We start from the raw sequence: 15,623 nt of genomic DNA, 5'->3' as shown, positions 1-15,623 counted from the left end.
GATAATTTATTGTGTTTATGTTTTTTTTTATTTTAAAAATATATTAATTTTACTTTAATTAATTGATAAAATATTAGTTAAATTATATTTTAAATGGCACTTGATTTTATTAGATAATTACTCAATACTTTTTATATTAATATAAATTGTATAACCAAAAAAAATTAATATTTTTAGATATGTTTTTTTTATCAAATATTTCTATAAATATATCAAATTTTGATATTATATGATTTGTTTAAACAAATTCAATTTAATATATATTGATAATTATAAAAATTTTTGATATAAAAATCTTTTAAAGAGATACATTATGTAAACTTAACAAGTAACATATAATATTAAAATTAAGTTCATTAAAGAAAATTGATTTATATGATATATTAATTTAACTATTTTTTTTATTATTAAAAATTAACAGTTTTTTTTATTATACAAATATTGTATTACAAAAAAAAAAACAAAAAAGTTTAAGCATATTAATATTTGAAAAAATATATTCATGAAATTTTTTCAACAACTATTAAATTGCCCATCTCATTTATAATTTTTTTATTAATTTATTAAAAAAAATATTTTTATACAAATTAAATATACAATATTGACTTATAATTATGGTTTCTCTTTTTCAGGAGTTTCTTTAATCGTATTATACAAATCCCTGAATCCATCGACACCATTTATAAAGTCTATACTATCAACATTAGCTAACATTTCTAATGTCTGTTTATAGTCAGAAGGTAATGTTTGGTTAGAAAAACTTTTGCATGGACTAAAAAGTCCTATCAATGATGACATTTGTGTTGAATTACCACCATCAAAACAGTCAAAGGATGATGTTGGTGTACTGGTAAATAAAGATGAAGGTAATTTATCAATACAATCAGATACTTTTGTTGGAGTTTGATTCTAAAATGAATATAATGAAAAAAATAAAAAAAAAGTATTAATCTTACATTTATTTTAACTGGTGATGATATAAAAGGATTTTTATATGTTGCTGTCATTGATTTTACTGGAACATATTTCTTTGGTTTGATTGGTGGAAATTTAGGTAAATTACTATTAACACTTTCTTTTGATAATTCATGAGATTTTTTGCTACTATCAAATATAGTTTCATCAAAACTATTTTTTTGTTCAACCCAATTATCACTTTTATTTGAAAAATCATCTTCAGTTGTACTTTCTGGTTCACCTTCACTATCAATTTCTTTATTATTTTCCACTGTATTACTGTTATTTGTTTTACCTTCTTGACAAATTTTTTCTCCATACTTTCTACATATAAATGTTCTAAATGTTGCCCAAACTTCAGTTCTATTATCAGGAACATTCATAGCATAATATAATTCTATATGTTGTTGTCTATTACATAAATAATAAAATTCAGATATTTTTGCATCAAGTGAAACCTCAAAATTGGAAATTCCTTTTGACATACTTTGAAGATTATATACAAATACATTATTAATCTCAATATTAGTATCTTTATTGGTATTATCTTTTGATGTACTTCCATCTTGTGATGAATTGAATGGTGGTAAATTATTTCTAGATAATATTTTATTTAATGACATTTTTTTAACTGATCCATCTAATTGTGCAGATGTTGTATAGTCAACTAAATTCATCTTTTCTGTTGGAGCTATTCGTATTTCAACTCTCTTTTTTTCTTTGTTATAGTATAATTTCCATCTTTTTTCTAAAATTTCAAAAATTGTTTTTATTTTTTCATCCATTTTAAATCTAATTACAATTTTAGGACTTTGTCGTAACGTATTTTTAATATAATTATAATCTATACTTCTTTTTGGAGATAAATGAAAATAAATAAATTCTGGATTACTACTTTCAAATTGATATTCTGGTAGTAATTTTAAGAATGCACTACATATAGGAGTTTTTAATGAAATAGCTAAATTTCTTTTTCTTACATTCACTTGTCCTTCAGCTAAAAGTTTTCTAAACTTTTCTATATTCCATCTTGGTGATTCACCTGTTTTTTTTTTCCATTCATAACCATTTATAATAATAAATAATTCAAAAATATTTTTTGGTATGTGTGATATTTCCTCATCAGTAATTTTAGCATTTGATTTGTATAACCTGATAGCATTGTGATATTGTACACGTATTTGCTGGAGATCTTTTTGATATCTTCTTTTTCTCATATACCTAGCTATTCCTTCAAAATCTTTACCAACAGCTTTTATTGCTTCATAAAAAGCATTATGTTCAGAAGGAGACCATATATTTTTTTGTTTTGCTTTTTCTGTTGTTTCTTGTAATTCTGTAGGAATAATATTTGATGGTCCTGGTATAATAGAAATATCTTCACTTATTTCCATTCCATCATTATTTTCAACTTGTGATAATGAACCACTACCAACAATCTCTGATGTAGATAATTTTTTTTCTTCATTTATTAAATAATTTGTATTTTTAGTAATTGTTATTTCTGTTTCAGATTTGTTATCTTGTTGTTTTAATTGTTTTTCTTTTATACGTTGCAACATAAATGATGGACTTTTTCCTGTAGAAGATTTAAATACTTTCCGCCTCCTAGATACACCTTCTGTGTCTGCCATTTTATTAGTATCAATAAATAAACAATAAAAAAATATATAAATATCACTTTTTTTTAATAAAATTTTAATTGGTTAAAACAGTACAAATGATAAAATAAATTTAGATTTACAATATGTTTTGTTTTTTACCTCGTTGAAATAATTTTTTATGGAAAACGAAATCATGTTTGGAGGGATGTTGCCACAGATCGTTTCAAGATTTTGGTTTTGAGAAGCCAGATTCTATTACTTTTATTACTTTGATGAACCTTTACTACGGTAGACTATCAAAGTACATATTTTTGTTAAATAAAATTAGTTTTGTCAAGTTTCAACATTATTACACTAATTTTTTTTTGCTTATAATTATAAATGTGTATTTTGTTTTGGTAACTTTATTGTAAACTAATTAATAAAAATTGATTGGTTTAAGAATATTTTTTATTTGTATAACATAAAATAAAAATTTAACAAACATGTTATAATTCTCTTAATAAAAATTTCCTTTTTAATTTCTTTTTATTAAAAAAATAATTTATTATTTTTCCTTTTTACAAATTATTTTTGATTTTTTTTTTGATCAAAAAAGTTTAAATCAAAAAAATTTTAATATTTGAAGTTTCTAGATTTAATTATTTTAACAGACTACAAAAATTTTTATTAATTCATAATATTTTTTTAAAGATTAAATGATACTATTTCGAAAATTTTATTTCCTACATTTTTAAAACCAATTTATTTTTATTCAGAGATAGAAAAAATAACTTATGAATTATTTGCCTTGTATTCTTGATATTTTTGTTTTTGTAATTCATATTCATTCATATTATTTTGTTGTTGAATATTTAACATTCTATATTTTACTGAAACTTGACGTCTTTCTCTCTGTTGCTTTTCATCCCACATAACAAATGCTAGAAATTTTATTAAATTTAATTGTTAAATTAAAAAATTATTACCTATAGTTGCTGCTGTAAAGATGCAAGTACATATAAAAACTTTTTTTCCATACATCTTCTTTACTGGTAAATTTGCGGATACATTTGACATCTTTTTTTCTAAATACAAATATTAATAGATAATTATTTATAAAATATATATATTTAATGAGGAAATCGTACCAACATATTAATTAGGGGTTATCACATTTTAATTATCATATATTTATTATAAACCACAAAAATGTACAGAATATACAAAATGTTTACAAAAAAAGGATATTACTAGTGCCACATTTTACTTCTCTTAAATCTTGACATTGGCTTATATGGTTCGGCTTCAGGTATTTCAGTTGCTTGTGGTTCTTCAGGAATCATTGGTATAGAAGATCTTTCAACAATATTTTGCGTAAATGCTTCCTTTGACATAGGTTCAATTTTACACGTATTTACATCTTCTTCATTCATACGTTTAACTGCTTCATGATCTATTGGTGATGGATCTTTATTTGTTAAAATTCCTTTTCCAACACCATTTACTTTCATTTCTAATTCTTTACTTGACAATTCATCTATTTTTTCTATTGTTTGAACTTCATCTTCAGCACTCCAACTTACTCCTCTTTTTAAAGTTTTTTTTTCATCAAAAGTTTTATTTGATAATTCTTTTTTTACTTCATTTGTCTCCATTACCTCTTCAGAATTATTCTCTTTATTATAAATTTCTGTAAGATCTCTACCTTTTTTTAAAATTTCAATTAACTGATCTCTTTTATCTTGAAGACCTAAGAAATTTGCCAAATCATCTACAATTTCATTGTGAAGGATAACTCCATCCTCTGATACATCATCATCATCTGAGTCTAAATCATTTTTTTTGGCTTTGATTTTAGAGTCACCTTCAATAACGACATCAGGTTCATCGTCAGAATCAAGATTTTCTTCTTCATCGTTTTCTTCATCTTCATCATCATCGTCATCTTCCTCGTCACTACCATCTTCCAATAACTCTAATTCATCAAGTTTAGCCATCAACTGATTATACTCTTCCTCTGGAATAGAAGGCTTCTTAAATTCCATAGCTCTCTTTTTTTTTGTCTCTTCATCAGGTTCAACATATTCTTCAATAATTTCAACTGTCCCATCACTATTTTGAAAGAATTGACCTCCATACTTAATTTCATCTTCAGTATTTTTGATTGCTGTTTTAAATTTTTCAACCCGTTCATTTAATAATTCTAATCTTCTATCAATAATACCACATGCCTCGTGCCCACTAGCATCAACAAAATAATTATCACCCAACAAAACTGTATATTTATTGGTATTGTACAATTTGGCTGGAAAAAAAGCTACATTACCAAAAGGCATCCATAAATTATGAGTTAATTTTTTTCCATATTCTGTAATTTGATTTTTGATATTTTCAAGATTCTTTATTTGTTTTTCTTCCTCAATCAAAGAGTCTTTTAATCCTTTTAACTTTGCTTCTCGATACCTTTTAAATGTTTGAAAACTTTTTGAATCCCATGAATTTGCCTGTACTGAAGACATTATTGTTATAAAACAATAAGTAATAAAATTAAATAATAACAAATAGAGAAAAAATAAATAATTTTAAGAGAAGAAAAAAAATCAAATAAAAATTTTTATCTGGGTAAGTTTTGTTGTCAAAAGACATCCTACCCCAAATAAGTTGCAATATTTCATAATAAGAGATAGAAAAAAAAAATTGAAACTTTTGAGTATAAAAATTATTATAATTTACTTTTTATATTATTCTCAATGAATTCAACAACTTTTAATGCACAACCCCAATGAAGGGTAAAGCCATTACCACCATGTCCATAATTATGAATTAAAAGATATTTTTTATCATTATCTAATTTTCTTATTTCACTTTCAAGTCTCAAAGATTTTCTTTCAGGTCTTAAATGACACCATTCATTTAAAATTTTTGCCTCTTTCATTGTAGGGTGAATTTTAAGATAATTATCCCAAATTTCTTTTCTATCATCATCAGTAATTTTTGTATCATATCTATGATCTTGTTTAACAGTTCCTAATGCAACAGAATTTGACATAGGAATTGTAAAATTAACAAAATCTTTATAATTAAAATGTTTATGCCAAATACTATCAAGTTCTAGAACAACACCACGTATTGGATATACTGTATCATCATCACCACTTATCTTTCCTCCATTTAATCCTCCACAATTAATGACAATATCATAATCTTTTCCAATTTCGTTAACATTTTTTATTTCCTTTCTTATAAATTGAATACCATTTTTTTGGAGAATTTCTTTCATCCAAGGAACATATTTTTTACCTTCAGAGGCGTATGCTGTATAATGAATACAAAAATTTAATGGATCTATAAAAAGTGATTGTCTTTCACGATCTGTTAACCATCTAAAATTATAAACTATATCAGACATATTTTTTTCTTGAAGTGTTAATCTTTCTTTATCATCAGATTGAATATGTCCACTTAAAAGTTTTATACCTGTTTTTGGACCTTCTGTCTTTTCTAAAAATGCCATTCTTTCAAATGTTACTTTTGCCAAAGGTTTTAGTTCCTCTTTGTCAAGACGAAAAAGGCCTGCTGGTCCAAAACTACATGTCTTGTCAAATGGGCGATCATGAAATATGGTGATCTAAAATAATAGTAAAAAAATATAGAAGAAATAAAAGTACTTTATAATGAGGAAATTTTTGATTTATAGCTAAAGCAGAAGATACTCCAATTACTCCTTCACCAATTATAGCAATATTCTTAGAAAACATCATCAAAAACGTTTTAAAAATGAAATATGTATTGGTTTTCTTTTTAAAACAAATGTCTATTGATCAAATGATAGTGTGTATTTATTATCAGTTATCAATTAATTAAATTTATATCATTATAACTACAGTATTATTTTAATAAACTCATTAATATAAAAAGAAATGTATCAAATCAACACTACTCAAAAAGACTATTAATAATAATTTTATATTAAAAAGTATTTATCCTGAATAAAATAATATTAATATATATTACAATTTTTTTTTTATCAATTTTTCTTAATGATACTATATAAATGATAAAATAAGACATAATTACTATTATTTTAGTTGAAAAGATAATTGATTAAAAACCAAAATAATATATTCTATTTGACTCTTTACAATGATTATTTTTTTTATATTCATATTATATGGAATATGGTAAATGAAATTTTTAGAAAAATAATTTTTTTTTATAAAAATATATAAAGTACAATAAAATTATCTTATTTTTAAAGTTTATTGGTAAAAAATTAAAATAATATTCAAACTTATGTATCATTTTTTAATTATTTTTAATGTTTTGAAATTTATAAACATTCAATAATATATTTGAAAATAGTACTATAAATATTTTTATATATATATTTTTCTTTTTAAAAGAGCATACAAATATATGATGTTTCTAAAAAATGAAAATGTAATCAAAGGAAAAGTTTACAATAATCATATTGATTGATTTTTGTTATTATATAATAAAATATTATTTTTAAAAATAAAAAATATGGTGAATTTTTAATTTAAAAAGGTATATTTTATTCAGTGTAAGATGTGATTATAATTAAGGTAAAAAAATATTTCACTTGGTCATAATTTAAAATTCATACAAATTTTCATGTAACAAATTTACAGAAATAGAATAACTTTTAATTATGCTAAAAACATTCTATAAATATTTGCTAACAGATGTTAAAATAACATACATAGAAGGATAACTTGTGAATAATGAATATAATGAATATTTTTAAAAAATTTTACATAAAGTTTTTCATCTGTCAATTTTTTAAAAATTGTTATTCTAATGACATTTTATTCCTGTAAAATTTAATATTTCCTTTCAAAATATTTTTGTTACTTTTATAGCAAATTTTTTTTTTGTTCCTGATAAATTTATCTATTTAGTTATAAATACATTAAATAATTAATATTCTTTAATATAAAAACAAAATTATATTTCATAAACTTTCATAAAAAAATTTTTTATTTTTGTTTATCCTTTTTGAAATCTTTATGATTACTGTAATTTTTTTTTCTCTATTAAAACAGTAAAATTTTTAGTTAATAACACTTATATTTAAAATACCTATTTTTTGTTGATATTTATGATTAATAAATTAAACAAATGTTTATAAAATTCTACTTCAAAAAAAAACATTATTTTTATATTAGCAAAAAATTTAAATAAATTTTTAAATAAGCTTCTTTTTCTATTTATAAGTTTAATTTTTTTAAAATAAAAATGTCATTCAATTTATCTTTTGATATAAATATAATCATTTATCATTTTTCCCTCGATAATTTTGATTATACTAAAATTAACATATTTATTCTTTTAAATATAATAGTTCTTATCAATGACATCAAAAATGATTTTTTTTATCAAATTATTTTTCATAAAAATAAAAATATTATTATATTTATGTCATTTTTAATTTTGAAAAAGCATTAACCATTAATAGTATTATTTATTTAGTAAAGAAACATTAAAAATTTTTACGACTCATCTTCTAAGCTAATATTTTATTTCGTTTTTTTTTTTTGGACTGTAAATAGAGTAATGATATTAAAAGTATAAATAAAAGAAAACTTTATTATTTGCAGGAATATATTTTTATAATTTTTTTTATATATATTATTTTATATGTTTTAGATATGTTAAATTATTTCTAATATATCATTTTACTTTCAAAATAACATTATATTTATTATTATAATTCTAATTCTTGATCATTATCAGAAAAACATATTTTGTTTATCATGTGCTAATTATAAAAATAGTAGTATGAAAACAAAATTTTAATTAAAAAAAAATTTTATTAATTATACTTTTGACAAAATCATTGCTTAAACATAATATTTTCGTTCATTGATAATTAATGAATCATTAGAGATCCACATATTTGTGTTTTATTTCCGTTTTTTAAATAAAAAAAAAAATTTTTTTCCTACTTACCTACATAATTTGATATGTTTTCTAAAATGTCACAAAGCAATTTTTATATAAATTAAATTTTACACACATTATTAAATGTATTATCACGCATCATTGGAATGTGGTTTAAAATAAAGTGGTAATATTTTGTTTAACCAATTATTTACTTTGTTAAAATTACTTGAAAAAAAAAATTATTATAATTTTAAATATGTTGTAAAATGGAAAATGAAATTTTAAATATATATTTTAATAAACAAAATGTATTTGGTAATGGAAAAACAATAACAATTTTAATATTTACAATTATAAAGGTTATTTTTATATTTTTTTTATTGTATTATAAGTGAAAAAAAATAATGGTATACTATTTTGGTATATGTATATTAAATGAATCAGAAAAAAAAAGTTATTTTTTCTGGAACATTATCCATGATCAGAGTTCATATGTCTCGGGTAATGGTAAATTAAACTCATTTATAAACAGTTCATACAAAATCTTAAAGTACAAATTTATTAATAAATATTTTTCAAAAAAAAAAGTAAATGTTCATATTTTAGTTTATTAACCAATTATCTAACTTTTTTTTTTTCTTACATATTAATAGTATTTAATATATAACTTTATTTATATTTATAGTAACTTTTTTAATATACTCAATAAAATTAAAATATATAAAGTTTATATACTTTAATATTTAATTTGTTTTTTAGTTAAAAAGTTAAAAGATATAAAAAATGAACTTAAAAAGATATTTTTAGATATATGAAAACTTTATATTTATCAATAAAATTTGTTAATTTATTATTAAAGATAAAAAATATTATACTGTAAAAAAAAAATTTATTTATCTCATTATTTTTTTTTTTTTTGTAATTTTTTATTCAATTATTTTTTGTTTATACCTCCATAGTGGCTATTATAATTTATAATCAAATACTTTTTAAAATGTATAAATAAAAGAAAGATTTTTATCTTTTTGTAATCAAAAAGAAATTTATTATCAGTTATTTATTTAATTAAAACTTTTATGTGTGTATGCAAAATTTTGTATAAATAATGCATTTTATTATTACCTTTATTATGGTATTTGCAGAAATTTGTTCTCCTATATATTCTTATCAATGTTTACCTTTGTTAAATATGGCTACTATTATTAACCAAGACAAAATTAATTTTTTTTTATATTCCTTTATCATTTGTTTAAAATAATATTTATTTCAACATACAAAGAGTTCTTTATCATCATTGTATATTTTTATTAATATTAATTAATTAAATTTTATGTATAATGGTAAAATAATCTACTGATAAAATGGCAATTAACAAATTTATCAATATTTCTATGTTATTTTCCTTTTATTTCTTATTATTTCATTACCTGCTTCTTGATTAGATATAACTTTTCTTTATGATAAGAAAGATGATCTTTAAACCTGAGGATGAAACTTTTTTAAATGTTAATAATAATATCCTATAACTTATATTATACAAAAAAATTTTTAATACTTTTTTGATTAAGCAGGATATTTTATTTTAAATGTTTACTTGTAAAAGTTTATACTTTCTTTTAATATTTTAAAATTATTAATTTTTAAATACTTTTTACAGGAACTTAGGGTAATTTTAAAGGTATATTAAAATAAACTTATTATCGTATAACTACATTAACAATTATTATCCCTCTAAACATTTTCATTTCATTAAATTATATTATTTACTTAAATATTAAAAAAAAAAGAAAAATCATATATAAAATATAATTTTTAAACTCTGTTCTTATGACTAAGTTAATATAGTTAAGCATGACTATCCAATGATTAAAATTTGATTATCTTTCAACCAAATATTTATGATATCTTTTTTTTTTTATATATAATTCACATATATATACAAATATATCAAAATTCTTTATTTTATTATAAAAAAAAATTTAATTTTACCTAATTTTTATTACCAACAAAATCCTTCTCTCTCTCTCTCTCTTTCAAATAATTTATTAAATTTTTTATTAATAAATTAAATATATTTATATATGGGTAATATATTTGTAATTAACTTTATGTAACAATCTTTTATATTTATGAGGATGACGTAGGCGTCAATGAATATTATTAAAATACACTTCATATTATATATTTACAGAAGTCATTTTTCTAAAAATTAAATATTCACACTATTTAGTTTTTTTTTTTCTAAAGTTATGTATATACAATAGAAAATGATTAGATATATATTTTAAAATAAAACAATTTTGTGTAAAAAAAAATTTGGCATTTTTAAAGAATGATATCATCTTACATTTATTAACTTATATTTATTTTTTTTTTTGTTATGAGAATTTATTTATCAATAAAATTTTTTAATTTTACTAATAAAATATTTATCATACTTTGAGGATAATTGTGGGTGATTTAAAAATAAAAGGTGAATCATGTATATTGTATAACTATGCTAAGATTATCATATAATTATATGCCCTTTTTTTATTGTATCAAGTCTTAAAATTCAAGTGTGACATGTTCATTAAGTGACCAGAGAGTATCAGTTAAAAGTTCAAAGAATTCTATAATATACATATCAAGGAAAGGTAATAAGTACAATTAAGAATTTGAATGAAAGATTCAATGATCAATTTTCGTCTCTTTTTGCCTCTCTCAATATATCTGTTCTTTTAATGGTGGTTCCTTTTTTTTTTTTTTCTAATATTATGTATCTTTTCTTTTACAAAGTAAACCATTTTTTAAAACTCTTTTTAACATTTGATTTATTTTAATATGTCTTTTAATTATGATTTTTTTCTTATTTTATTAAAGTTTTTTTTTTCCCGAAAAAAGATTAACTATATTATAGTACCTACCTTACCTTTGTTTCTTCCTTATTATTTATTACTATTATCATTAACATTTATTCATGATATATCATTTTTGTATATTTTGATAAGGTATCTATGATTATACATATAACTTTAGTAAATTTTTATGTTACTCATGGGTAATAAATGATATTAAAACACAATTCAATTATATGTTTTTTTTAAAATTTAAACATATATTCTAATAATTATTAATAAGTATTAAAATAATAAAAATAATATCTTTATCATAGTACACCAAAAACAGCGTGATATAAAATATTAAAATATTCTTTTTTTCTTGTAATAATAATAACATCTTTTAAAATATACGCATCAAACAGCAAATCTTTTCTCATCATCTTATTTTTGGGGGGTGGTGGGAGGAGTGTTATATATTTATATATAATAACACTATATTTATTAGAGACCCCATTATAAATTAATATATAATATGGTGGATTTTATATTAAAATATTAAAAGTAATGATTCTTTCATCATTCTTAAGAATCTTAATATATCAATCATTACAATTTTTTCTAGATTCCTTAATAAGACAAGGACATTAATTCATAAGTATATTATTTTGTTTTTGAGTACTTTCTTATTATTTATACTAATAATAAATTTATTATATTTTAAAGTAAAAAAAAAAAGATATATATATATATACAAATTCTTTTTTAATTATATATTAAATTTAATTAATAAATACTTGTCATTATATTATGTTATTTTCAATATTTCATAAACATATTTTGGACTTTTACATAATATTTTAACTTTTAGTTTGCCAACCAAAACCAAGAAAAAATTGCTTTTTTGTTTATAAAAAATCTTAGGCGGAGATAAAAATCTAATATTTTATTATTTAAGATATTAAAAAGGCAACTTTATAGTTTTGAAAAATGTCAAAATTTTCTATTTTTTTACAAATAGTTTTTGTTATTCTTATTTTTGAGGTAAGTTTACTAATTTATTATTATTTTTTTTTATTAAATATTTTATTTTTATAGAGTGTAAAATTCTCTCTACAGAAACCGCTATTTTCTTCTGGTAATATAATATTATCATTAAATGGTGAGGAAATACAAGATGAAATAAGAAATGGTGATTTAAATGAAGGAAAAGAAGTTATTCTAATTAAAAGGAGTATACCAGCAGCTATTATTTTTCATAGATTACCTACGGATGATGATAATGATGAAGATGATGATGATGATATAGATAATGATAATAGGAAGGCACCTATAATAAAAAGAGCATTTGACCGTGTAGATTCTGGTTATTTTGGACTTGGAGCTAAAAAAAGAAAACGATCATTTGATCGAGTTGATTCTGGTTATTTTGGTCTCTATAAAAAAGCTTTTGATCGTGTAGATTCTGGATATTTTGGATTAAAAAGAAAGTAATTTAAAAGAAAGAAACTTATAGGATTAAAAATAAATTAACAAAAAAGTAAAACAATTGCACTTCAAATTTTTTATGTACCCAATAATCTCAAAATACAATGATCTTTTTATTAATATTATATTATTATATATATAGAGAGAAGTTCAAAGACAACAAAAATCATGTATAAATTAAAAAATAATTACCTAATTTGTCTTCGTATAATTAAGTTAAATTTATAATTAATAAAAATTTTTTATTTTTATTTCTAAAATGTACATAGAACATTTAAAAATTTTTTTAATTAGTCATATATTTTAAAATCAAAAGTATTAAAAATCATTTTATTAAGAAATGATTAATGTATAAATATATTTCTTAAGTGGGTAAAATAATAATACCAAATCTTGTTTTCTTTCCTTTTAATCAAACCACATTTTTTAAATTTCTTTGTATAAACTAAAAAACAAAAATTTTTATTTTAACTTTTCACATCCTACATTTTATATTTTTAATACATTTTCTAAACATAATTTTTGTACATTTTATTTTTTTTATAGTTTATAAATAGCTGAAACACGTGAGTATTCAAGTTACATATACATGTACAGACATTAATTTTAAAAATTTTTTAATCTTATATTTATTTTTTAATTTATGATTATTAAACTATAGATATTTTTTTTTATATTAAATTATTATCTCTTTATATAATATGTTTAAATTTTATTTACTATATCATTATTGCATGAAACTATATTATCTTTAACTAATATATAGGTATTTTATATTAAAGAAATATTTGAAAAAGATATAAAATCTATCACACCATTCAGATAATAATTCAACTTTAAAATGTATTCTTTATAATATATTTATAAATGTATAAAATAAACAAATATATTATTATATTTCATCATTCAAATTATTAATTGGAGATACCATTTTATATTAAATTGTAATATATTATCTTAATTTTATATAGGTATATCATAACTTTATTGAACATTTCAAAGATAAGATTATCAAAAAAGATTTACTTTACAATAAAGTTTTAATCAGTACACATACAGGCATAATAAATATTTTACATTAATAGAACTTTTAACTATAATAAAAAAAAATTTTATTTTTTTGAATATTTGATAATAGAAACTTTAATTTAAAAATTTTAAATATAAATATAAAAAATTTAATTTGGTAAATATCTTTGAAAATTATATATATATTTATGTTTAAGAATAAATTGTTCAAATGATGTTTGGAAAATTAATTGTTGACCAATTTATTTTTTTAATTTTTACCATATTACTACAATTGAGAACAAAAAAATTAAAATTATTTTCTATTTATTATACCGGAAGTTTTGTTAACAAAATGAAATTTAAAAAACAAATGTATATTTCAAAGATGCATGTAAAACTTTTCTTTTAAATTTATTAAATTTATGTAGCATAATAATATTACATTATCTTTATAAATTATACTGATGTTTAAAAATATTTTTTGATATAATTAAGTTCAAATAAAGATAATGTTAAATTTGTTGTAATTTATTATTAGCATTTTTTTTATTTGCACTTTTTATATTAAAATGTAATCTCTCAAATATTTGGGAGTGTATTTTAAGTACATTTCATGTGAATCATTATCTTTTCTAATTGTAATATCTGATATGGTATTATATAAAGAATAACCTATATCATTATAACCACTTTTGAATAATTTGTTTATCTACAAAATAAAAATATTATTTTTAAAAAAAAAAAAATTAAAACATACATAATTTAAATCAAGATTTATATAATATTTTTTCCAAAAATATTCAACAATTTCAGAAACACTCATTTCATCATTTTCCATTAACATATCAATTATTGCTCCAACAAATGTTTCTTTTGTTGATGGGTATCTTTGTAAATGATAAGGTTTATATTTGTCATTCATAATACATATTCTTCTATGATTACTTGATAAAGGGTCAACATATCCAATAGGTTTTGCTTTATCATTAATATACAAACCTCTTCTGTTATTTGGAGATAACAATTTATTATGGTGGTGCTTTTTATCTTTATTATTGGTAATAAAATAATATTTACGTTCTTCAAATATAATTTCGGGATGTTCTATATCTTTATCAATTGAATGACTAAATTTTTTAAAATTTTTTGGTTCCTCATAAATTGAAGATTTTTTATCACTTAAATCAGGAAAAGATTCTTTCTCTTTACATTTAATTGATTCAGGTTTAATATGTGTAAAACATCTATCACTTTTTTTTATTTTAACAATGTCTGGTACACCATTTTTATCATAACTTTTAACTGTAATAATATCATGTCTTATTAATTCATTAACAAATTTGTTTACAGTAACTTTATCAATATTATACTTCTTATCAAACTTTTTCAAATTATATTTTGGCATAATATCTAAAAATAATTCTTTAATATGTATATATTCTGAAGGGTAACTTCTTAAAACATTAGCAACCTCCAATGCAGCATCTTGAATTTCAAAATTTTCATTAATATTTTGATAGTTAGATATTGTCATATAGAGAAATATAAAATATGTCAAATTTTAAAGGTAAAAGTGAAATGCTTATAAGTTTTATTTAAAACTTTTCCTTTTTTAAGGATAGGTTTATTTATATATTCTTTATAAAGAATGTATCAATAACTTGTGAATTAAAAAATGTTTATTATATTTAAAAATTTATAATAAATAAATGCTAACATAGTTTCTCATATTAAAGTAGAAAAAAAAAATTTATTTAACTCTTAAGATTTTTATTTTATCTATCTTATGACGCATTTTATTAATCAATTTTTAAATATTATTATACAAATAAAACTTCATCCTTTTTCTTGTAAA

The 15,623-nt window shown here is 20.0% G+C and overlaps 5 protein-coding genes across 5 annotated transcripts; 1 reads left to right on the top strand and 4 right to left on the bottom strand.

Moving 5' to 3' along the window:
* Positions 1 to 612: 612 nt before the first annotated feature.
* SRAE_1000292600 (SANT/Myb domain and Homeodomain-like-containing protein) lies at positions 613 to 2,591 on the bottom strand (the record flags this gene model as incomplete). Its single annotated transcript, XM_024650059.1, has 2 exons — positions 613 to 909; positions 957 to 2,591. The coding sequence occupies 2 exons, from the start codon at positions 2,589 to 2,591 to the stop codon at positions 613 to 615; spliced, it is 1,932 nt and encodes a 643-aa protein (XP_024503874.1).
* Positions 2,592 to 3,335: 744 nt separating this feature from the next.
* Positions 3,336 to 3,620, bottom strand: SRAE_1000292500 (Hypothetical protein; the record flags this gene model as incomplete). The annotated part of the gene is made up of 2 exons (XM_024650058.1): positions 3,336 to 3,484; positions 3,530 to 3,620. 2 exons carry the CDS (start codon positions 3,618 to 3,620, stop codon positions 3,336 to 3,338), a joined length of 240 nt encoding a protein of 79 aa, XP_024503873.1.
* A 173-nt stretch (positions 3,621 to 3,793) lies between these two features.
* Positions 3,794 to 6,304, bottom strand: SRAE_1000292400 (D-amino-acid oxidase; the record flags this gene model as incomplete). Its single annotated transcript, XM_024650057.1, has 3 exons — positions 3,794 to 5,052; positions 5,277 to 6,171; positions 6,212 to 6,304. 3 exons carry the CDS (start codon positions 6,302 to 6,304, stop codon positions 3,794 to 3,796), a joined length of 2,247 nt encoding a protein of 748 aa, XP_024503872.1.
* A 5,955-nt stretch (positions 6,305 to 12,259) lies between these two features.
* On the top strand, positions 12,260 to 12,763 carry SRAE_1000292300 (Hypothetical protein; the record flags this gene model as incomplete). Its single annotated transcript, XM_024650056.1, has 2 exons — positions 12,260 to 12,313; positions 12,368 to 12,763. The coding sequence occupies 2 exons, from the start codon at positions 12,260 to 12,262 to the stop codon at positions 12,761 to 12,763; spliced, it is 450 nt and encodes a 149-aa protein (XP_024503871.1).
* A 1,564-nt stretch (positions 12,764 to 14,327) lies between these two features.
* SRAE_1000292200 (Hypothetical protein) lies at positions 14,328 to 15,302 on the bottom strand (the record flags this gene model as incomplete). The annotated part of the gene is made up of 2 exons (XM_024650055.1): positions 14,328 to 14,477; positions 14,526 to 15,302. The coding sequence occupies 2 exons, from the start codon at positions 15,300 to 15,302 to the stop codon at positions 14,328 to 14,330; spliced, it is 927 nt and encodes a 308-aa protein (XP_024503870.1).
* Positions 15,303 to 15,623: the final 321 nt, after the last annotated feature.

Source organism: Strongyloides ratti, assembly GCF_001040885.1.
Source record: "Strongyloides ratti genome assembly S_ratti_ED321, chromosome : 1".
Classification (NCBI taxonomy): Eukaryota; Metazoa; Nematoda; class Chromadorea; order Rhabditida; family Strongyloididae; genus Strongyloides; species Strongyloides ratti.
Note: the sequence above shows the minus strand (reverse complement) of the source record. Positions and strands in the feature narration are given on the sequence as shown.